This window comes from Ranitomeya variabilis, chromosome 4 (assembly GCF_051348905.1).
Source record: "Ranitomeya variabilis isolate aRanVar5 chromosome 4, aRanVar5.hap1, whole genome shotgun sequence".
Taxonomy (NCBI): Eukaryota; Metazoa; Chordata; class Amphibia; order Anura; family Dendrobatidae; genus Ranitomeya; species Ranitomeya variabilis.
Genome location: NC_135235.1, coordinates 352,950,774 through 352,975,558, shown reverse-complemented (window position 1 = coordinate 352,975,558; position 24,785 = coordinate 352,950,774). Strand labels below are relative to the sequence as shown.

The 24,785-nt window shown below is 44.0% G+C and overlaps 1 protein-coding gene across 3 annotated transcripts in view; it reads left to right on the top strand.

Annotated features, from left to right (window-relative positions):
* Window positions 1–24,785, top strand: part of RASIP1 (Ras interacting protein 1) — a 1,394,348-nt gene that overhangs the window by 326,391 nt on the left and 1,043,172 nt on the right. For 2 of the 3 annotated variants that reach the window (XM_077250691.1, XM_077250690.1), the window contains exons 2-3: window positions 12,775–12,926; window positions 19,850–20,448. In XM_077250691.1, the coding sequence (XP_077106806.1) occupies window positions 12,793–12,926; window positions 19,850–20,448 (733 nt within the window). In that variant the 5' untranslated portion in view covers window positions 12,775–12,792. The remainder of the gene's footprint in view (window positions 1–12,774; window positions 12,927–19,849; window positions 20,449–24,785) is intronic. The other variant, XM_077250692.1, reaches the window with a different exon arrangement.

The following is a 24,785-nucleotide window of genomic DNA, read 5'->3' as shown; positions in this document are numbered from 1 at the left end:
GCTTTACAGGAATTAATGCAAAGTGTTATGACAGAAATGAAAATGTGTATTTTTACCACCTAAATGTCACTAACTTCTGAACAGGTTACAACAGCCGTCAGACTGTAAGGCTGCTATTTGGTCATGAATTGCCATGGCAAACATCAGGACCCCACAATCATGATCTGAGGGCACCAATTTGGATAAAGAGGAAGCCACTACACTCTGTTAACCATTTATAATGATGTAGTCACTATTGACAGCAGCATATAAGGGGTTAAACAGATTTGGATGGTGCAAACACTGATCGTGGCTGATACAGCAAGTTGTCAGCTATAGTGTACAGCTGACAGCTGCTGGATTGTCACCTGTATGAGGAGGATATTCTCTTATATCTCAGGTCAGTTAAAAGACGTATTGGCGGTCATTAAGGGGTTAATATTGCCACTAAGTGCATCTGCGTCAGTTCTGTTTGGCGTATATCTGCCAGGCACTTTATGCCACTTATACCGTGTAGTGTAATACAGTGGTCCTGAATTTTGCAGCAGTGTCCCACACATAAAAAGGGAGATTAATATAGCCAATAAGTGCATCTGCGTCAGTTCTGTTTAGCGTATATCTGCCAGCCACATTCTGCCACTTATACCGTGTAGTGTAATACAGTGGGCCTCTTTTTTTTTTGCTGCAGTGTCCCACGCATAAAGAGGGAGATTAATATTGCCACTAAGTGCATCTGCGTCAGTTCTGTTTGGCGTATATCTGCCAGCCACTTTCTGCCATTTATACCGCGTAGTGTAATACAGTGGGCCTGAATTTTGCAGCAGTGTCCCACACATATAAAGGAGATTAATCTTGCCACTAAGTGCATCTGTGTCAGTGCTCTTTGGCGTATATTTGCCAGCCACTTTCTGCCACTTATACCGTGTAGTGTGATACAGTGGGCCTGTTTTTTTTTTGCTGCAGTGTCCCACTCATAACAAGGGAGATTAATTTTGCCACTAAGTGCATATGCGTCAGTTCTGTTTGACGTATATCTGCCAGCCACTTTCTGCCACTTATACCGTGTAGTGTTATACAGTGGGCCTGTTTTTTTTCTGCAGTGTCCCACACATAAAAAGGGAGATTAATTTTGCCACTAAGTGCATCTGCGTCAGTTCTGTTTGGCGTATATCTGCCAGCCACTTTCTGCCACTTATACCATGTAGTGTAATACAGTGGGCCTGTTTTTTTTCTGCAGTGTCCCACACATAAAAAGGGAGATTAATATTGCCAGTAAGTGCATCTGCGTCAGTTCTGTTTGGCGTATATCTGCCAGCCACTTTCTGCCACTTATACCGTGTAGTGTAATACAGTGGGCCTGTTTTTTTTATTGCTGCAGTGTCCGACACATAAAAAGGGAGATTGATATTGCCATTAAGTGCATCTGCATCAGTTCTGTTTGGCGTATATCTGCCAGCCACTTTCTGCCACTTATACCGTGTAGTGTAATACAGTGGCCTGAATTTTGCAGCAGTGTCCCACACATAAAAAGGGAGATTAATATTGCCACTAAGTGCATCTGCTTCAGTTCTGTTTGGCGTATATCTGCCAGCCACTTTCTGCCACTTATACCGTGTAGTGTAATACAGTGGGCCTGAATTTTGCAGCAGTATCCCACACATTAAAAGGGAGATTAATATTGACACTAAGTGCATCTGCATCAGTTCTGTTTGGCGTATACAGTATCTGCCAGCCACTTTCTGCCACTTATACCGTGTAGTGTAATACAGTGGGACTGTTTTTTTTGCAGCAGTGTCCCACACATTAAAAGGGAGATTAATATTGCCACTAAGTGCATCTGCGTCAGTTCTGTTTGGCGTATATCTGCCAGGCACTTTATGCCACTTATACCGTGTAGTGTAATACAGTGGTCCTGAATTTTGCAGCAGTGTCCCACACATAAAAAGGGAGATTAATATAGCCAATAAGTGCATCTGCGTCAGTTCTGTTTGGCGTATATCTGCCAGCCACATTCTGCCACTTATACCGTGTAGTGTAATACAGTGGGCCTCTTTTTTTTTTGCTGCAGTGTCCCACGCATAAAGAGGGAGATTAATATTGCCACTAAGTGCATCTGCGTCAGTTCTGTTTGGCGTATATCTGCCAGCCACTTTCTGCCATTTATACCGCGTAGTGTAATACAGTGGGCCTGAATTTTGCAGCAGTGTCCCACACATATAAAGGAGATTAATCTTGCCACTAAGTGCATCTGTGTCAGTGCTCTTTGGCGTATATTTGCCAGCCACTTTCTGCCACTTATACCGTGTAGTGTGATACAGTGGGCCTGTTTTTTTTTTGCTGCAGTGTCCCACTCATAACAAGGGAGATTAATTTTGCCACTAAGTGCATATGCGTCAGTTCTGTTTGACGTATATCTGCCAGCCACTTTCTGCCACTTATACCGTGTAGTGTTATACAGTGGGCCTGTTTTTTTTCTGCAGTGTCCCACACATAAAAAGGGAGATTAATTTTGCCACTAAGTGCATCTGCGTCAGTTCTGTTTGGCGTATATCTGCCAGCCACTTTCTGCCACTTATACCATGTAGTGTAATACAGTGGGCCTGTTTTTTTTCTGCAGTGTCCCACACATAAAAAGGGAGATTAATATTGCCAGTAAGTGCATCTGCGTCAGTTCTGTTTGGCGTATATCTGCCAGCCACTTTCTGCCACTTATACCGTGTAGTGTAATACAGTGGGCCTGTTTTTTTTATTGCTGCAGTGTCCGACACATAAAAAGGGAGATTGATATTGCCATTAAGTGCATCTGCATCAGTTCTGTTTGGCGTATATCTGCCAGCCACTTTCTGCCACTTATACCGTGTAGTGTAATACAGTGGCCTGAATTTTGCAGCAGTGTCCCACACATAAAAAGGGAGATTAATATTGCCACTAAGTGCATCTGCTTCAGTTCTGTTTGGCGTATATCTGCCAGCCACTTTCTGCCACTTATACCGTGTAGTGTAATACAGTGGGCCTGAATTTTGCAGCAGTATCCCACACATTAAAAGGGAGATTAATATTGACACTAAGTGCATCTGCATCAGTTCTGTTTGGCGTATACAGTATCTGCCAGCCACTTTCTGCCACTTATACCGTGTAGTGTAATACAGTGGGACTGTTTTTTTTGCAGCAGTGTCCCACACATTAAAAGGGAGATTAATATTGCCACTAAGTGCATCTGCGTCAGTTCTGTTTGGCGTATATCTGCCAGGCACTTTATGCCACTTATACCGTGTAGTGTAATACAGTGGTCCTGAATTTTGCAGCAGTGTCCCACACATAAAAAGGGAGATTAATATAGCCAATAAGTGCATCTGCGTCAGTTCTGTTTAGCGTATATCTGCCAGCCACATTCTGCCACTTATACCGTGTAGTGTAATACAGTGGGCCTGAATTTTGCAGCAGTGTCCCACACATATAAAGGAGATTAATCTTGCCACTAAGTGCATCTGTGTCAGTGCTCTTTGGCGTATATTTGCCAGGCACTTTCTGCCACTTATACCGTGTAGTGTGATACAGTGGGCCTGTTTTTTTTTTGCTGCAGTGTCCCACTCATAACAAGGGAGATTAATTTTGCCACTAAGTGCATCTGCGTCAGTTCTGTTTGACGTATATCTGCCAGCCACTTTCTGCCACTTATACCGTGTAGTGTTATACAGTGGGCCTGTTTTTTTTCTGCAGTGTCCCACACATAAAAAGGGAGATTAATATTGCCAATAAGTGCATCTGCGTCAGTTCTGTTTGGCGTATATCTGCCAGCCACTTTCTGTCACTTATACCGTGTAGTGTAATTCAGTGGGACTGTTTTTTATTGCTGCAGTGTCCCACACATAAAAAGGGAGATTAATATTGCCACTAAGTGCATCTGCGTCAGTTCTGTTTGGCGTATATCTGCCAGCCACTTTCTGCCACTTATACCGTGTAGTGTAATACAGTGGGCCTGTTTTTTTTATTGCTGCAGTGTCCGACACATAAAAAGGGAGATTAATATTGCCATTAAGTGCTTCTGCATCAGTTCTGTTTGGCGTATATCTGCCAGCCACTTTCTGCCACTTATACCGTGTAGTGTAATACAGTGGCCTGAATTTTGCAGCAGTGTCCCACACATAAAAAAGGAGATTAATATTGCCACTAAGTGCATCTGCTTCAGTTCTGTTTGGCGTATATCTGCCAGCCACTTTCTGCCACTTATACCGTGTAGTGTAATACAGTGGGCCTGAATTTTGCAGCAGTATCCCACACATTAAAAGGGAGATTAATATTGCCACTAGGTGCATCTGCATCAGTTCTGTTTGGCGTATACAGTATCTGCCAGCCACTTTCTGCCACTTATACCGTGTAGTGTAATACAGTGGGCCTGAATTTTGCAGCAGTGTCCCACACATAAAAAGGGAGATTAATATTGCCACTTAGTGCATCTGCATCAGTTCTGTTTGGCGTATATCTGCCAGCCACTTTCTGCCACTTATAACATGTAGTGTAATACAGTGGGCCTGTTTTTTTTTTTTTGCTGCAGTGTCCCACACATAAAAAGGGAGATTAATATTGCCACTAAGTGCATCTGCGTCAGTTCTGTTTGGCGTATATCTGCCAGTGACTTTCTGCCACTAATACCGTGTAGTGTAATACAGTGGGCCTGAATTTTGTAGCAGTGTCCCACACATAAAAAGGGAGAGTAATATTGCCAATAACGTGCATCTGCATCAGTTCTGTTTGGCATATATCTGGCAGCAACTTTCTGCCACTTATACCATGTAGTGTAATACAGTGGGCCTGAATTTTGCAGCAGTGTCCCACACATAAAAAGGGAGATTGATATTGCTAATAAGTGCATCTGCATCAGTTTTGTTTGGCGTATATCTGCCAGCCACTTTCTGCCACTTATACCGGGAAGTGTAATACAGTTGGCCTGAATTTTGCAGCAGTGTCCCACACACAAAAAGGGAGATTAATATTGCCACAATTAATATGGCTACACAAGGCCTCGAAGGCTCCCTTATCTTGGAGTAGGAAAACCGCTTTTAAAGCTGGAGCAGCAGGAAAAAAGTTTTGGCTTTTCTTGCTGACTCAGCCTCTAGCTCTTTTGCCTCCTCTTCAGAAAGTTCAAAATATAAAAGCAGCGAGTCGTCAGTGGATGCTCCCGGTCAGGAACAAGACGTTTCCTTGTGTCCTTCACCCAAACCAAAAGTGAAGGATGCGTCAGGCGACACTGGTGACACTACAGGTTACTCCATGGAGCTCTTTACACATACCGTGCCTGGGTTAGAAAGGGAAATTGTTAACTGCCCATTACAAGATGAATCGGACATGGAGTGCACTGATGCACAGCCACAGCTAGATTATTATGCTGTTCCATTGACTCAGATTACTACATTGCCCTCGCAGTGTACTGAGCCAGAATCTGACCCTGATGAGACTATGGTGCCCCATCCCAAACGCTATAGCATCTTACACGGTGACACAGAGGAAGGTGCACATGACATTGAAGAGGGGGTGATAGATGACCCAGTTGTTGATCCAGATTGGCAGCCCTTGGGGGAAGAGGGTGCCGCTGCCAGTAGCTCAGAATAGGAGGAGGATGATCCGCTGCAGCCATCTACATCGCAACAGCTGTCATCTGGCAGGCCCGTATCAGGCCAAAAACATTTGTCAAAAACAGAAACAGTTTTAGGACAGCGTGGCCATCCGGTGAAAGTAGCACAGCGTGCAATGCCTGAAAGGGTATTCCATAGTAGGAAGTGCGTAGTGTGGCAATTTTTTAACCAAGATCTGAATGATCAGTCAAAAGTTATCTGTAAGAAATGCTCAAAGACCTTTAGCAGAGGGAAGAATCTCCAAAATTTAAATACAACGTGCATGCTTAGACATTTAACCAGCATGCACTTGCAAGCCTGGACTAACTACCAAACATCCCGTATCGTTGGTGCCCCTGCTCAGAATGAAGGTAGTCAGCAACGCTACATTGCTTCCCTCACTGTAAGCCCACTGGTTAGGACACCACCAGCAGCAAATGTGGAGGTATCGTCGCAAGGCCAAAGCAGTCAGGGAATCACAAGGTTTTTGGTAGGAAACACTGTATGTAGGTGAACATCAAGAATACCATCACCAACCTTCTCTCAATCTGCCATGTCCACCACCACCACAGCTAGTTCCACCATATGCAGCTTTACAGTCCAGCTCACCCTACAAGAGACTCTCATTAGGAAAAGAAAGTACTCATCCTCTCATCCGCGTACACAGGGTTTGAACACCCACATTGCTATACTAATCTCTTTAGAGATGATGCCCTACCGGTTGGTTGAAAGCGAAGCTTTCAAAGACCTGATGGCCTACGCAGTACCATGCTATGACCTACCAAGTCGGCACTTCTTTGCGAGAAAAGCCATCCCAGCCCTCCACCAGCATGTCAAAGACCGCATTGTACATGCACTGAGGCAATCAGTCAGTGGAAAGGTGCACCTCACAACAGATGCATGGACCAATAGGCATGGCCAGGGATGTTATGTGTCCATCACGGTGCACTGGGTTAATGTGGTGGATGCAGGGTCCACAGGGGACAGCCATAGTGGGACAGTTCTCCTAGCCCACGGTCTAGGAAACAGTTGGCTTTAGGCGTTCGCCACCCCTCCTCCTTCTCCTCCAGAAGCGAAAGCTCATCCACAGAGCGCAGTCGCATGACTACTCCATCCGCAGCTGCCAGTGTTGCACAGTGTTGGTGTCCCATTATCGAACAGCTAGTGGTAAGCGTCAGCAGGCTGTGTTACAAATGAAGTGTTTGGGCTACAACAGACACACCGCGGAAGTACTGGCCGAGAACTTGCAGCAAGAAACTCAGCCATGACTGGGCAATGTACATCTTGAGGCAGGCAAGGTAGTCAAGTGATAATGGAAGGAATTTTATGGCTGCCATAGCCCTTTCAGAACTGAAACACATAACTTGCCTGGCTCACACCTTGAACTTGGTGGTGCAGTGCCTCCTGAAAAATTATCCAGGGTTACCAGCCCTGCTCCTGAAGGTGCGAAGACTTTGCTCACACATCCGCTTGTCGCCCGTACACTCCAGCCGTATGCTGAACCATAAGCGATCGCTGAATCTTCCCCAGCACCGCCTAATAATCGACGTTGCAACAAGGTGAATTCCACACCGCACATGCTTCAGAGGCTGTGCGAACAGAGGTGTGCTGTAATTTATTTGTGGGAGGATACACATACACGTGCAGGCACTTGGATGGCAGACATGGAGTTGTCTGGTGTGCAGTGGTCGAAGCTACAAGACCTCTGTCAAGTCCTTCAGTGTTTTGAGGAATGCACACGGCTGGTAAGTGCAGACGACGCCATCATAAGCATGAGCATCCCACTAATGCATCTGCTGATGCAAAGTTTGACGCACATTAAGGAGCAAGCGTCCGCTGCCGAGGAGGTGGGAAGCCTTGATGACAGTCAGCCATTGTTTTCTCAGGGAACTCTCCTGGACGAGGTGGCGGATGAAGAGGAGGAGGAGGATGATGGGGATGAATATTTATGGGAGGAGGATGCTTCTCAGGGGGCAATAGAAACTGGTGGCGTTGCAAGGTAAGGTACTGGGTTTTTGTGGGACACAAGTGATGTTGATTTGCAAGAATGTGCTCCTTAACCCAGCGCGAGCAGTGAATTGACACCTGGAACATTGGCCCACATGGCTGAGTATGCCTTGTGTATCCTAAAAAGGGACCCTCACATTATCAAAATGATTACCGATGACGATTACTGGTTGGCCTGCCTCCTGGATCCACGATATAAAGGAAAATTACAAAATATAATGCCACATGAGAACGTTGAGCAAATATTGGCTACCAAACAAGCAACTCTTGCAGACCATTTGGTTCAGGCATTCCCAGCACACAGCGGCGGTGATGGTTCTCACACGAGCCGTAGGGGGCAACATGGCAGAGGTGTTAGAGGTGCACAAATCCAAAGTGGTGTTTGACAGAGGGGATTTATGACCAGGTTGTGGAGTGATTTCGCAATGACAGCTGAAACGACAGGTACTGCGGCATCGATTCAAAGTGACAGGAGACAGCATTTTTCCAGAATGGGTAACAACTACTTTTCCTCCCTCATCGATGTTCTCCCTCACAGATCATTTCCCTTTGATTACTGGGCATCTAAAATAGACACCTGGCCTGAATTGGCAGAATATGCATTACAGGAGCTCGCTTGCCCTGCTACTAGTGTGCTATCAGAAAGAGTCTTCAGTGCTGCTGGTTCAATACTGACCGAAAAAAGGACACGTCTGGCTACCCAAAATGTTGATGATCTAACCTTCATTAAAATGAACCAATTATGGATTTCAAATTATTTTGCCCCACCTTCCCCTGCTAACACGTAGCTTGCAAGAAAAATGTCTTGCTTTTGGCCTCCTCTTATTGACTGCTTCAATTCCTCCATTTGCAGCTGCTGAATGTCCACCATAGGCCATTTTTATACCTCCCTAAATGGGCTGATTCCCCCCACAGGGCCGTGGTCACCAACTGGCACAAGCAACAGTGCGAGTGCCGTTTGCCTGGATAGGTGGGTGTGCCCACTCTTGGGCGACGGCACTGGCACAGGGTCCCTCATTGTACAATGAAGTGTCTCTGACGGTGGTGGTGCACAACCAACGTCAGACACACCGTCGTAATATGAGGGGCCCTGTGCCAGTACCGCCGCCCACGAGAGAGTGTTCCCCCCAGCTCGAACAGTGCTCTACCACTTTCAATACTTACCTCTCCCTGCTCCACCACTGTGTTGTCTGTGCTGTTAAATCCTTCAATGGCACTGCCAATACAAATTTGTTGAAATGATAGATGATAGTTAAAATATACAGGGGCCCTGGCCTACATTTAGACCAGTTAATACTTTGCGCCTACTACCACTGTCTGCTACTCAGCAGAGGAGCCCACCCCTGCACCTAGCTTTGCCACCTGTTTATTTATGAACAATTTTTTGGCAGACATTTAGCCCACTTTTTTATTTGGGCCTACTAACTTAGCCTGCTACTCATTACAGTTGTCCTCCACTGAACAAAGCAGTGCCGCCTGTTTAGTCCTGTTACCAATTTTGAACTGCATTTAGCCTACTTACTTATTTGGGCCTACTGACTGTGTCAGCCACTCATTACAGGTGTCCTCCACTGAACAAAGCAATGCCGCCTGTTTAGTCCTGTAACCAGTTTTGAACTGCATTTAGCTTACTTACTTATTTGGGCCTACTGACTGTGTCAGCCACTCATTACAGTTGTCCTCCACTGAACAATGCAATGACGCCTTAGTCCTGTTTCCAATTTTGAACTGCATTTAGCCCACTTTATTATTTGGGCCTATATCTGTGTTTCCTCCTCATCCTGCCCATTGCCCAGCCACTGCTAGATGAGTATGCTGGTACACTGACCCAGACCACTACATTCCCCTTGCACTCTACACAGCCAGACCCTGCTGAAAGTCAGGTTCCCCTTCCCGCATACTATACCACCTTACACAGGGACAAAGAGGAAGGTGCAGATGAAAGTGCAGGTTCTTTCATCAGGTGGGGGGCATACTTATTGGCGACGTCACTGGCACAGGACCCCTCATAGTACGCAAAAGTGTCTCTGCCGGTGGGAGGCGCCACCCGCCGTCAAACACACTGCCATACTAAGAGGGGCCCTGTGCCAGTGCCAATGCCAACGAGTGGGCCCCCCCTGCTTGCTCAGGATCACAGCACTTGCAAAGTTGAAATGCTTACCTCTCCCTGCTCCACCGCTGTGACGTATTCTGCGTTTCCTGGGACCACGAAATCTTGAAACAGCCCACAACTTTAGCCAAATGACCCCCAGTTGTCAATGCCTAACTATTATTATAAAGTAAATTAAGATTGACAAGCTTCAGTAATAAGAATTGATGTTTTTGGCATTAAAATGGGCACTGTAGGTGTTTTCCTGTCCTCCACTCACTGCCGACTTTGATTTCCCATTGACTTGCATTGGGTTTCGTGTTTCAGTCGGCCCCTGACTTTTTGCAATAATCGGCCGATTTCACCAGACTCGACTTTTTACAAAGTCGGGTTTCGCAAAACCCGACTCGATCCGAAAAAAGTAAAAGTCGCTCAACTCTAGTCAGCATACACCAAGGCAGGTTTCAGAAAAAAAAGCGAAGCCTTCCTGGCTTAATGGAAAACAAAACAAATAACGTATAACAGAGTCCTTTTCTCTTGAAACCTGCAGACACCTGGCAATGTCCTCCACAACTCCTTGCAACTCCGAGGGAGTACCTCCTCTCCCAAAACACCACACACACTGTCTCTCATGTACATGTATTTAACTAGGACCATGTGATGATCACATGATTGTGACATCACCTTAAGTCCTTCTAGTACACATGCTGGTGTTGGCTCTGCAGGAGGAGATATGGTGAGCTCTCTCCCTCCCACTCTGAGTGCTCACATAAAACCAGTCCATGTATACAGCTTTCTTTAACCCTCCAAACACTTAGTGTGCTGGAGGAAAAATATCCTGGTTTCATACCACTGACGCCAACATGTGCAGTGACACACACCTCCCCTCGCACACTGTGCCAGTGACCCTATCACAAAAAAAAAATATATATCTATATATATATAGATATATATACTGTATATACATATACTGTATATATGTGTGTGTATATACTGTATATATGTACAGTACAGTTCAAAAGTTTGGACACACCTTCTCATTTAAAGATTTTTCTGTATTTTCATGACTATGAAAATTGTACATTCACACTGAAGGCATCAAAACTATGAATTAACACATGTGGAATTATATACTTAAGAAAAAAGTGTGAAACAACTGAAATTCTGTCTTATATTCAAGGTTCTTCAAAGTAGCCACCTTTTGCTTTGATGACTGCTTTGCACACTCTTGGCATTCTCTTGATGAGCTTCAAGAGGTAGTCACTGGGAATGGTTTTCACTTCACAGGTGTGCCCTGTCAGGTTTAATAAGTGGGATTTCTTGCCTTATAAATGGGGTTGGGACCATCAGTTGTGTTGTGCAGAAGTCTGGTGGAAACAGCTGATAGTCCTACTGAATAGACTGTTAGAATTTGTATTATGGCAAGAAAAAAGCAGCTAAGTAAAGAAAAACGAGTGGCCATCATTACTTTAAGAAATGAAGGTCAGTCAGTCCGAAAAATTGGGAAAACTTTGAAAGTGTCCCTAAGTGCAGTGGCAAAAACCATCAAGCGCCACAAAGAAACTGGCTCACATGAGGACCGCCCCAGGAAAGGAAGGCGAAGAGTCACCTCTGCTTCTGAGGATGAGTTTATCCGAGTCACCAGCCTCAGAAATCGCAGGTTAACAGCAGCTCATATTAGAGACCAGGTCAATGCCACACAGTGTTCTAGCAGCAGACACATCTCTGCAACAACTGTTAAGAGGAGACTTTGTGCAGCAAGCCTTCATGGTAAAATAGCTGCTAGGAAACCACTGCTAAGGACAGGCAACAAGCAGAAGAGACTTGTTTTGGCTAAAGAACACAAGAAATGGACATTAGACCAGTGGAAATCTGTGCTTTGGTCTGATGAGTCCAAATTTGAGATCTTTGGTTCCAACCACCGTGAAAAGGTGATTGGATGGACTCTACATGCCTGGTTCCCACCATGAAGCATGGAGGAGGAGGTGTGGGGGTGCTTTGCTGTTGACACTGTTGTGGATGTATTCAAAATTGAAGGCATACTGAACCAGCATGGATACCACAGCATCTTGCAGCGGCATGCTATTCCATCCGGTTTGCGTTTAGTTGGATCATCATTTATTTTTCAACAGGACAATGACCCCAAACACACACAGAATGTGTAAGGGCTATTTGACCAAGAAGGAGAGTGATAGGGTGCTACGCCAGATGACCTGGCCTCCACAGTCGCCAGACCTGAACCCAATCGAGATGGTTTGGGGTGAGCTGGACCGAAGAGTGAAGGCAAAAGGGCCAACAAAAGTTAAGCATCTCTGTGAACTACTTCAAGATTGTTGTAAGACCATTTCCGGTGACTACCTCTTGAAGCTCATCAAGAGAATGCCAAGAGTGTGCAAAGCAATCATCAAAGCAAAAGGTGGCTACTTTGAAGAACCTAGAATATAAGACATAATTTCATTTGTTTCATACTTTTTTGTTAAGTATATAATTCCACATGGGTTAATTCATAGTTTTGATGCCTTCAGTGTGAATGTACAATTTTCATAGTCATGAAAATACAGAAAAATCTTTAAAAGAGAAGGTGTGTCCAAACATTTGGTTTGTACTGTTCACTGTATATATGTGTGTGTGTGAACATCTTTTTGTCTGTTTATCTATCGATCTACAGTATCTAGCTACAGTATCTGAACAGAAACAGAATTAAGAGTTAGTTTTTAAGAGAGAAGCATATCCGGCTGCAGTTGAATAGCTAGGCTTAAATTTTTCCTTCCTGTGGTTTGAGCAGCATGAATCAAATGACAAGTTCCCTTTAAATATGTGGCTCAGATACAGTGGGCCTAATAAATAAAATCTTTTAAAATATTTTGGTGCTTCTTGATTTGTTGACCTTGACAGTGCAATATGTAGCAGCTTGTGCTATAATTGTGCAATAGGAATAAAGCAATTCAATTTATCGCTTGTGTCCAGCAATACAACATGTACATTCATCTTAATTTAATTGGCGCATTTAAGAAGTTACATGACCAGCAATTTTAACGTTGAACTGCAAACAGATATATGGGAAATTTATTTATTTTTTCTCTGCAGTTCTGAAAAGGTTGTACAATGTATCACGAAGAGAAGAAGGAAGGAAGTCCTAGATCCGGGAAGCTTCACTTTCCTGTGGGCCTCTGGATTAATTCTCCAAAGAAGCACTTTGCAAAGCTAGGCCGACGGTGGCCTAGTGTTGGCTCCATCAAGTAAGAAACCACATAATTTCCTCCTATTTATTTTTCACACTTTTGTTATTATAAGAAATTATATTTCGGTATTATTATATAAGTGTCTGTACACAGTAGAGATTTTCTAAAAGTGAGGAGATTACAAAATAATTTATATTGGGTAATTCCCTACTGTAGAACCCCTGATTAGTCAATTCAAGACCCCAATTAAAATAAAAATAAGTAATATTTACCTCCCACAAAGGCACCCTTCCCGTGATGTTGGCCCCACTATTCATGGTGGGTGATATGAAATTGTTGTATCATGTGTCTGCCACAGCCAATCAGATGCTTTGTAGCTGCAGCATATGAATATTCCATCAGTGGATGTTTGCTGTTATGGAACAATAAAGGTTGCAGCCAAACAGATGCTGCTGATTGACTGCAGAGGGCATGTGACACAACAATATCACGTTAGCCGCTGGGGAAGGCATGTGGAGGTCAGTATTGAGTGTTTTTTTATTATAACTGAAGATCCTGTATTGACTAAGCAGGGGTTGTTTAGTAGGGGAAAACGGTAAAACCCCATCTAGCTCAGTCTCTTCTAAAACTAAATTCATACTATGTTTTCTCTCTACAAAGATAGTAAAAAAAGAATCACCATTGTAGATTTATTAATAAGTCATAATTAGTTATTGAGTTGTTAGTTCTGGCACCAAGAGCATGATACTTGTAAACTGTTCTTGGATCCTCTTTCAGACAATATTGCCATACATTTCCAGCTGCCTACAGTCAGTTTATCACATTTAATATTTTTCATATTGCCAATAACATAATTCAAGTATGATGTGGTATATATACATCTTAAAAGAGAACTGCAACACTTTTTCTTTTTTATGGCTTTAATAAATCTCCCTTGTAGACATTTTCAGGAAATGTTCATGATAAATTCAAATTTTTTAGTAGAAAACATCAAAATCAAAAACATAATATTTAATTTTTGTTGTATAGTCAAATTACAATTAGTGGTTATTTTTTACATGTTGATACTTTGTAACATTGTGATTGCTAGATCCCACCACCTTCCCCCCATCCCAGAAGTGTAGCTAGGGTTTTGCTTCATGGGGGGGCGAAACTTCTCTTGATTACAACTGGGTGACACACCCTAAGGGTATGTTTCCACGTTCAGGATTGCATCAGGATTTGGTCAGGATTTTTCATCAGTATTTGTAAGCCAAAACCAGGAGTGGGTGATAAATGCAGAAGTGGTGCATATGTTTCTGTTATACTTTTCCTGTAATTGTTCCACTCCTGGTTTTGGCTTACAAAAACTGATGAAAAATCCTGACCAAATCCTGATGCAATCCTGAACGTGGAAACATACCCTAAGGGTATGTGTCCACGTTCAGGCTTGCTTCAGGCTTTGGTCAGGATTTTATGCAAGTAAAATCCTGACCAAAACTGCACCTGAGGTCACTGGCAGGTCACCTGCGGTGTTCCTGCGTGTTTTGCTCATTGTAGCAACATGCTGCGTTTTGAAAAAACGCACCGCGCATGCGTTTTCGTGGCAAAAACGCATGCGTTTTTTAACGCATAGTGGAGTCGGGATTTCATGAAATCCCCTCCACTATACTGTAACATCTGGACGCTGCGTTTTTGACGCTGCGGAAAAACGCAGCGTCAAAAACGCAGCGTTTCCTGAACGTGGACACATACCCTAAGGGTATGTGTCCACGTTCAGGATTGAGTCAGGATTTGTTCAGGATTTTTCATCAGTATTTGTAAGCCAAAACCAGGAGTGGGTGATAAATGCAGAAGTTGTGCATATGTTTCTGTTATACTTTTCCTCTAATTGTTCCAGTCCTGGTTTTGGCTTACAAATACTGATGAAAAATCCTGACCAAATCCTGATGCAATCCTGAACGTGGACACATACCCTTAGGGTATGTTTCCACGGTCAGGAAACGCTGCTTTTTTGACGCTGCGCAGAGCTGCAGCGTCAAAAAAGCAGCGTCCAGATGTTCCAGCATAGTGGAGGGGATTTTATGAAATCCCGTCTCCACTATGCGTGGAAACCCGCACGCGGCGGCCCTGCGACTCCGGACATGCTGTGCGTCTTTTCAGATCGCAGCATGTCCGTACACCTTGCGGGGACGCAGCGTCCCCGCAAGGCATGTCACAGGGCCCTATGGGAGCGAGCGATCATCCCGGATGTGAAGAGTTAACACATCCGGCATGATCGCGTCCCAGAAAGGGGGCGGGGCTTAGCGCCGAGCGGCTTCGCTGCTGCGGCGAACCCGCCGGCCATCCTGAACGTGGACACATACCCTTAGGGTATGTGTCCACGTTCAGGATTGCTTCAGGATTTGGTCAGGATTTTATGCAGGTAAAATCCTGACCAAATCTGCACATGAGGTCACTGGCAGGTCACCTGCGTTGTCCTTGAGATTTTTCTGCAATGTAAGGACATGCTGCGTTCTTAAAAGACGTGCCGCATGTGAGTTTTCTGGGGTATGCCGCATGCGTCTTTTACTGCATAGTGGAGACAGGATTTCATGAAATACCCTCCACTATGCTGTAACATCTGGACGCTGCGTTTTTTATGCATGCTGCTCAATGCTGCGTCAAAAACGCAGCGTTTCCTGAACGTGGACACATACCCTAAAAGTTAAGGAGAACGCCAGCAGATGGCCATGCTGTTGCTGAACATAATCTCTGTATAAAGATCAATATTGATATTATCGCCTTATGGTCTGTGGTAACTACCAGTCCTACAGAACATATAAGAGATCACAGCGAATTTACAGATGATGACTTACCGTTGACGTTCTATTGTGTGGTTCTATGTGCCCTCTAAATTCTAAAGCAACCCTCTAGAATACAATAATGCCAGGTGCTAGTGCCCTAGAAAAACAGTGCCCACATTTTGTCCCCTAAAAAGTAATATTGCCCTGTGTGTGCCCCTTTGACAGTCACAGTAAGCTGAGTTCACCTATAACAATAAGTGCCCACTTTACATTTAATAATGTCCCGAGTCTCACCTCTGTACAGCTCACCTATACACAGTATGATGCTCTCTTATTCACAGTATAATGCCCCCTCATTGTATATATACTGACCCCTTAATATCCCCCAAACTGTTTAATGGCTCCAACATTGTATGATGGCCCCGTCATTGTATTCTCCACACTAATAGCCTCCATATAGCATAGTACACCAGATAGTCCTCAATATAGTATCATAATGCACTCCCCATAGGCCTCCATATGGTATAATGCACTCCCCATAGGTCTCCATATAGTATATTGTACTCCCCATAGGACTACACATAGTATAATGAACTCCGTATAGGCAGACTCTACATTGTATAATGCACTCCCCATAGGCAGACTCTATATGTAATATAATGCACTCCCCATAGGTCTATATCTAGTATACTACACTCCCCATAGGCAGACTCTATAGTATAATGCACTCCCCATAGGCAGACTGTATAGTATAATGCACCCCCATAGGCAGATTCTATAGCATAATGCAGACCCTAATAGAATGCACCTCCATAGGCAGCATCTATAGTATAATGCAGCCCCTAATATAATGTAACACCATAGGCAGGCTCTATAGTATAATGTAGCCCCTAATATAATGCAACCCATAGGCATCCTCTATAGTATAATGCAGCCCCTAATATAATGCACCCCACAGGCAGCCTCTATAGTATAATGCAGCCCCATAGGCCTCCATATAGTATAATGCACCCCCATAGGCAGCCTCTATAGTGTAATGCACTCCCATAAGCAGCCTTTATAGTGTAATGCATCCCCCTAAGGCTGAATCTATAGTGTAATGTACCCCCATAGGAAGCCTCTATAGTTAATGCAGCCCCATAGGCAGACTCTATAATGTAATGCACCCACATAGGCAGCCTCTATAGTGTAATGCAGCCTCTATAGTGTAATGCATCCCCATAGGCAGCCTTTATAGTGTAATGCACCTCCATAGGCAGCCTCTATAGTGTAATGCATCCTCATAGGCAGCCTCTATAGTGTAAAGCACCCCCATATGCAGCCTCTACAGTATAGTGCAATGCAGCCTCATAGGCAGCCTCTATAGTGTAATGCACCCCCATAGGCAGCCGCTATATTGTAATGCATCCCCATAGGCAGCCTTTATAGTGTAATGCACCTCCATAGGCAGCCTCTATAGTGTAAAGCATCCTCATAGGCAGCCTCTATAGTGTAATTAACCCCCATAAGCAGCCTCTATAGTGTAATGCATCTCATAAAAAAATACTCACCTCTCTTTCTCCTGGTTCCTCAGCTGCATCGAGCTCCCGCTCATCTCCGGACCGCATGCGCCCAGTAGTGATGTCATCGCGCCTGCTGTCAGTGCTGGCATCGGTGACTTTAGACATTGAAGGGGGATGATGGGAGAGGGAGCGTAATGCTCCTTCTGTCATCAATGCGATCAGCTGTATCGGGTAGATGCCGATACAGTTTAACTTGTGATAATGGGCAGGGGGGTCCACTGCTGGGTCCATAGCGGCTGGGTGGCAGTACAGGGAGATTGATTCTGATAATGATGTTCACTATGATACAGTTACAGTAGCATAGCTCTGGGTGGGCCCTTTCAGAGCACGGGGCTCGGTGTACCGCCCCTTCTGCCCCCCCAGTAGCTACGCTACTGCTTCATCCTGTAAAATAGTCATATAGTAGGTAATCAAATGAAATAATGGAATGACAGGAAATTGGATGGGGGGACCTTGTGCTGTATCATTTCTGCAAGACTTTAAAACGGGGAACATCAGAGAAGGCAAAAGAGAGTTTCTGGCAAGTAATAATTGTCAAGCACACCTAATATTGAGTACAGAATTTAGTTGAAGTAGTTTTTATTTTAAATAATTTCCTTTAAGAATAATAAATAAATGCATTTTTAAGGTTTACACCACGATAAGAAATGAAGAAATAACGGCCGCACTCACCGATCACTTGCAGGTGACTTTATTAAATATCCATCTTCACGGCACGGGGGTGTGTGTTACAGGATGTGTAGGATGTGTTTGGCTCCTACACATCCTGTAACACACACCCCCGTGCCGTGAAGATGGATATTTAATAAAGTCACCTGCAAGTGATCGGTGAGTGCGGCCGTTATTTCTTCATTTCTTATCGTGGTGAAAGCATTTTTTCTGGCCTGGGCACCCGAGATCAGAGACTGACCAGCGAGCCATTAGCAGGAGTTCACACTTCAGAGCTCGGCTCATGTGAATGGGCGGTGCGGGTTGCTGTTATCTGTACGCATCTTACCAGAGTTTATTTTTAAGGTTTATATCAATCAAGCCTTAAAGAGAAATAATGATTTGAAATTCTAAAAGTAAAACAAGTAAAAGTAAGGAAAAAAGTAAAATATATTTTACTACATGGTGGCCCGATTCTAACGCATCGGGTATTCTAGAATATGTATGTATGTATTTATATAGCAGCCACATAGTATATAACACATTCCACGTAGTATATGGGAGCCATGTAGTATATAGCAGACAAACTGTACATGGCCTGTGCTATACATTATGCGGCTGCTATATACATACATACATACATATTGTAGAATACCCGATGCATTAATACAGGCCATTCAATATATAACAGTGGCCACGCAGTATATAACACAGCCCAACCAGTATTTAACACAGCCCACGTACTATATAACACAGCCCACGCAGTATATAGCAGCCACGCAGTATATAACACTGGCCAAGTAGTATATAACACTTGCCATGCAGTATATAACACTGCCCACATAATAAATAGCACAGCCCATGCAGTACAAAACACAGGCCACATAGTATCTAACACTGGCCACGTAGTATACAGCAGCCACACGGTATATAACACAGCCCACGTAGTATACAGCATTGTAGGCACTATATCCCTGTTAAAAAAATTATTAAAATAAAAAAATAGTTATATACTCACACGCAGGGATCCAGCAAAGCTCTGGCGAGCCATCTTCCGTTCCCAGGATGCATTGCGAAATTACCCAGATGACTTAGTGATCTCACGAGACCGCTAAGTCTTCTGGGTAATTTCGCAATGCATCTCTGGGAACGGAAGATGGCGGCAGCCACGCGCGCATCGCCCTGAAGGTGAGAATAGCAGTTTTTTTGCTTTTTAATTATTTTTAGCATTACATCTTTTTAATATTGATGCTGCATAGGCAGCATCAATAGTAAAAAGTTGGGGACACACAGGGTTAATTGCAGCGATAACGGAGTGCATTACCCGCGGCATAGCGCGGTCTGTTACCGCTGGCATTAACACTGTGTGACTGGAGGGCAGTATGCGGGCGCTGGGCACTGACTGCAGGGGAGTAGGGAGGGACTAATCGGACTGTGCCCATCGCTGATTGGTCGCGGCAGCCATGACAGGCAGCTGGCAAGACCAATCAGCGACGCGGGATTTCCGTTATGGAAGTTAAGGACAGAAAGACGGAAGTACCCCTTAGACAATTATATATATATAGATTTAGTATTGTGCTTTTGCTAAGTTGATGTCAAGGTGTCCTTGACTATTTGGCTGTTTCAGTTGAAATGTCTTTGTTTTCCATCTGGTCCTCTATAAACACAAAGATGTTTAAATATGGTTTCATAGCATAATAAACTGCAACTCTAGGTGCAGAGATAATAAAATGACACAGGTCAGAGAGAACCTCTAATGAATTTACTAAGCAAATGGCTAAGTTCAGAAGTATTTTCAGTTTTTAATCCTTCAACTCTTTCCATGCACATTAGGGAAGTTGCTTGTTTCATATTAAGGGAAAGCTTGATGACAATTAATATAGGTCCTATAGGATTTAACCAACCTTCCCTTGTTTTTGGATAGCATACATGGACAACTTTATAGTGATAAGGCCACTAATCCCACATGTAAGAATTAAATTTTTACCTGTCTTGTGCTTTACAGATCTACTTCATCAGATACAGCAAGTCGGGGTAACGAGACAGTAGAGTTACGTCAACCAACAAAAAATAAAAACAATCGCCACAAACGTCTGTCTAACATCTTTCACCGTGGTACAATACTTATGACTGGCAGTATCAGCGCTGGTAGTGCAGCAGGGCGTTGGGCCAGTGAGAAGAAACTATCAGAAATTATTGATTCAGTGCCAGAAGATTTGGTTGAGCTTTCCAGTCAGAAGAATTTGCCAGGCATTCTGAAAATATTTGGTGATGACATTTCCTCTGGCACCAATTACAAAAGTGTTCTAGCTACTCCTCGATCCATGGCACAGGAACTCGTCAAAGAGGCTCTGGAAAGATATGCTGTGGCAGATTCAGACACAGAAGCCTTTGTTCTTTGTGATGTTGTAGGGCGTTTTGTTGGGCATGACGGTGAATGGAAGATGGAATACCTGCGCATTGTAGGGGATCATGAACGACCCCTTGTCTTACAAGAAATGTGGAAACCTAAAGCTGGATTCTCTCGGCGGTTTGAAATCAAGAGAAAGCATGAGGTTGAGAACATGACAACAGCAGAAGATAATGAGACCGCAGGTGGGCATGGTGTGTAAAAGTTTCATAGATATTTCAGATATAAAGATCACTGAATGTTATCTATTTATCTATTACAGTAAATTAAATCATCAATTGCCATTTCTAAATGAAATGTTTTAACAGTCTACAGTTCAAATTTTTTTCAAGCTTTGTAACCCCAATAACTTAATTCAGTCTCATTTTCTTCCTAATCAGTTGCCCTTCATATGCTTTATACTATTGATGGCAGCTGATTATTAAGAAATGTTTGGTTGGCGTCCCAAAATATCCAACACTACAGATGAAAATTTCAGTATATTTTATGCAGATAATTAGAGATGAGCAAATTGATTCAAAATGAACCAATTTTCTATGAATTTTGAAAAATTTAACAAAATCAGTGAATTTGAATACTTCAAGATTCACTCAGGGTGAAATATCTTAAAAGGAACCTGTCAACAGGCTTGTACTGAATAACCTATAGAGTCGGGTTGGTGCCTTTATACTGATTAAAATGATACCTCGGTTGCTGAAATTTGTATTGTGGTTATTGTTTAATCTTTATTTGTTGTTTTCAGTTAATAAGATTCTTGTCCTTTGGGCATCATGTGGCGGGGGGGGGGTCTTTATGTGCTGCTCTCCTTAGATTTTCATTCTGATGGCTTATAACAGGTCACTGATCCCTCAGTGACATGCCCCTATGTTACATACTGAATATAATATGTTTGAAAAAAAAACAATTTCACATTCTGCAGGTAGGCACCAGCGCTTGTGCTGGAGCATGATTGCATCTATATATATATAATTGTCTAAGGGGTACTTCCGTCTTACTGTCTGCAACTTCCGTAATGGAAATCCCACGTCACTGATTGGTCTCGCCAGCTGCCTGTCATGGCTGCCGCAACCAATCAGTGACGGGCACAGTTCGATTAGTCCCTCCCTACTCCCCTGCAGTCAGTGCCCGGTGCCCGCATACTCCCCTCCGGTCACCGCTCACACAGGGTTAATGCCAGCGGTAACAGACCGCGTTATGCCGTGGATAATGCACTCCGTTATCGCTGCAATTAACCCTGTGTGTCCCCAACTTTTTACTATTAATGCTGCCTATGCAGCATCAATAGTAAAAAGATGTAATTGTCAGGACTCTGAACATTTTTTACCTTTTGTGCATTACTGCCCTTTTCCAAGATGGCGTCTTTGGTCTCATGTGCACTGTGTCTTTTATTATGATCCGGTGACCCTGGAGCCGCATGTGACTATCTCTGGAGTAGGTGGTACCTGTACTGACCGCAATCCTTATACTGACACCGCAACTAGAAGTAGCCGTGGGATGTACCTAACATCGACAGAGCCGGAGGACTAAATACCCCTAAAGATGGAAATGGGAAATCCTATCTTGCCTCAGAGCAGAGTCCCAAAGGATAGGTAGCCCCCCACAAATATTGACTGTGAGTTTAAGGGGAAAAACGTACACAGGCAGAAAAGACAGAGTTTAGCAAAAGAGGCACTTCTAGCTAAATAGAAAAGGATAGGACGGAGTACTAAGCGGTCAGTATTAAAACTCTAGAAAAATTCACAGCAGAATATACTATCACTACATCTAACTAAATACATAGGATGTATATCTGCATCTCCAAAGAATCCAGCATGACAGAAAAATCCAAACAAAGTCTTAAGCTGGACAAAAACACAATAGATTGCACTGCACATAAAAGCACACTGCATGCGTGCTACAGAGAACAAAAACCAGAACTTATCTTAGCTGAAATGACAGCAGGGCAAGAGGAGCCAGACAGAGATGCAATCCCTCCAAGAGACAATGGACAACTGGCAGGGATTGATGGATCCTACACACCTAAATACCAAATAGAGCTGCAATAAGCAGAAACACCTGCCCTGCTTACAATCCAGGGACCACTGCACTATCACTAGCAGCCACCGGAGGGAGCCCAAGAGCAGAATTCACAACAGTACCCCCCCTTGAAGAGGGGTCACCGAACCCTCACTAGAGCCCCCAGGCCGATCAGGACGAGCCGGATGAAAGGCCCGAACCAAATCAGCAGCATGGACATCAGAGGCAAAAACCCAAGAATTATCCTCCTGGCCGTAACCCTTCCATTTGACAAGGTACTGAAGCTTCCGTCTCGAAAACGAGAATCCAAAATCTTCTCAACCACATACTCCAACTCCCCATCAACCAACACAGGAGCCGGAGGATCAACACAGGGAAAAACGTCACATATTTCCGCAATAAAGATCTATGGAAAACATTATGGATGGCAAAAGATACCGGAAGGGCCAAACGAAAAGAAACCGGATTGATAATCTCAGAAATCCTATAAGGACCAATAAAACAAGGCTTAAACTTAGGGGAAGAAACCTTCATAGGAACATTACGGGAAGACAACCAGACCAAGTCCCCAACCCGAAGCCGGGAACCAACACACCGACTACGATTAGCAAAACGTTGCGCCTCCTCCTGAGACAACACCAAATTGTCCACCACATGAGCCCAAATTTGCTGCAACCTGTCAACCACAGAATCCACACCAGGACAATCAGAAGGCTCAACCTGCCCTGAAGAAAAACGAGGATGAAAACCAAAATTACAAAAGAAAGGCGAAACCAAGGTAGCCGAACTAGCCCCATTATTCAGGGCAAACTCGGACAATGGCAAGAAAGCCACCCAATCATCCTGATCAGCAGACAAGAAGCATCTCAAATAAGTTTCAAAAGTCTGATTAGTTCGCTCTGTTTGGACATTTGTTTGAGGATGAAATGCGGGAAAAAAAGACGAATCAATGCCCAGCCTAGCACAAAAGGCTCGCCAAAACCTAGAAACAAACTGGGAACCTCCGTCAGACATAATATTCTCCGGAATACCATGCAAACGGACCACATGCTGAAAAAACAATGGAACCAAATCAGAAGAGGAAGGCAACTTAGGCAAAGGCACCAAATGAAACATCTTAGAAAACCGGTCACAAACCACCCAGATAACCGACATCCTCTGGGAAACCGGAAGGTCCGAAATAAAATCCATAGAAATATGCGTCCAAGGCCTCTCAGGGACCGGCAAAGGCAAAAGCAACCCACTAGCGCGGGAACAACAAGGCTTAGCCCGCGCACAAGTCCCACAGGACTGCACAAAAGAACGCACATCCCGCGACAAAGAAGGCCACCAAAAAGACCTACCAACCAAATCTCTGGTACCAAAAATACCAGGATGACCAGCCAACACAGAACAATGAACCTACGAAATCACTCTACTAGTCCATTTATCAGGAACGAACAGTTTCCCCACTGGACAGCGGTCAGGTTTGTCAGCCTGAAATTCCTGAAGAACCCGTCGCAAATCAGGGGAGATGGTAGAAAGGACCACCCCTTCCTTTAGAATGCCGACCGGTTCAAGGACCTCCGGAGAATCAGGCAAAAAGCTCCTAGAGAGGGCATCAGCCTTAATATTCTTAGAACCCGGAAGATACGAGACCACAAAATCAAAACGGGAGAAAAACAAAGACCATCGAGCCTGTCTAGGATTCAGCCGCTTGGCAGACTCAAGGTAAATCAGATTTTTATGATCGGTCAAGACCACAATACGGTGCTTGGCTCCCTCAAGCCAATGTCGCCATTCCTCGAACGCCCACTTCATAGCCAACAATTCCCGATTGCCGACATCATAATTACCTTCAGCAGGCGAAAACTTTCGGGAAAAGAAGGCACATGGCCTCATCAAGGAACCATCAGAATTCCTCTGAGACAAGACGGCCCCTGCCCCAATCTCAGAAGCGTCGACCTCAACCTGAAATGGAAGAGAAACATCTGGCTGACGCAACACCGGGGCAGAAGTAAATTGGTGTTTAAGCTCCTGAAAGGCAGAGACAGCTGCAGAGGACCAATTTGTCACATCAGCGCCCTTTTTCATCAAATCGGTCAGGGGTTTAACCACACTGGAGAAGTTAGCAATGAAACGGCGATAAAAATTAGCAAAGCCCAAAAATTTCTAAAGACTCTTCACGGACGTGGGCTGAATCCAATCATGAATGGCCTGAACCTTAACCGGATCCATCTATATAGATGAGGGAGAAAAAATAAAGCCCAAAAAAGAAACCTTCTGCACTCCAAAGAGACACTTAGACCCCTACACAAATAAAGCATTATCACGAAGGATCTGAAATACCATCCTGACCTGTTTCACATGAGACTCCCAATCATCAGAAAAAATCAAAATGTCATCCAAATATATAATCATGAATTTATCAAGATAATTCCGGAAGATATCATGCATGAAGGACTGAAAACAGATGGAGCATTAGAGAGACCGAAAGGCATCACAAGGTATTCAAAATGGCCCGCGGGCGTATTAA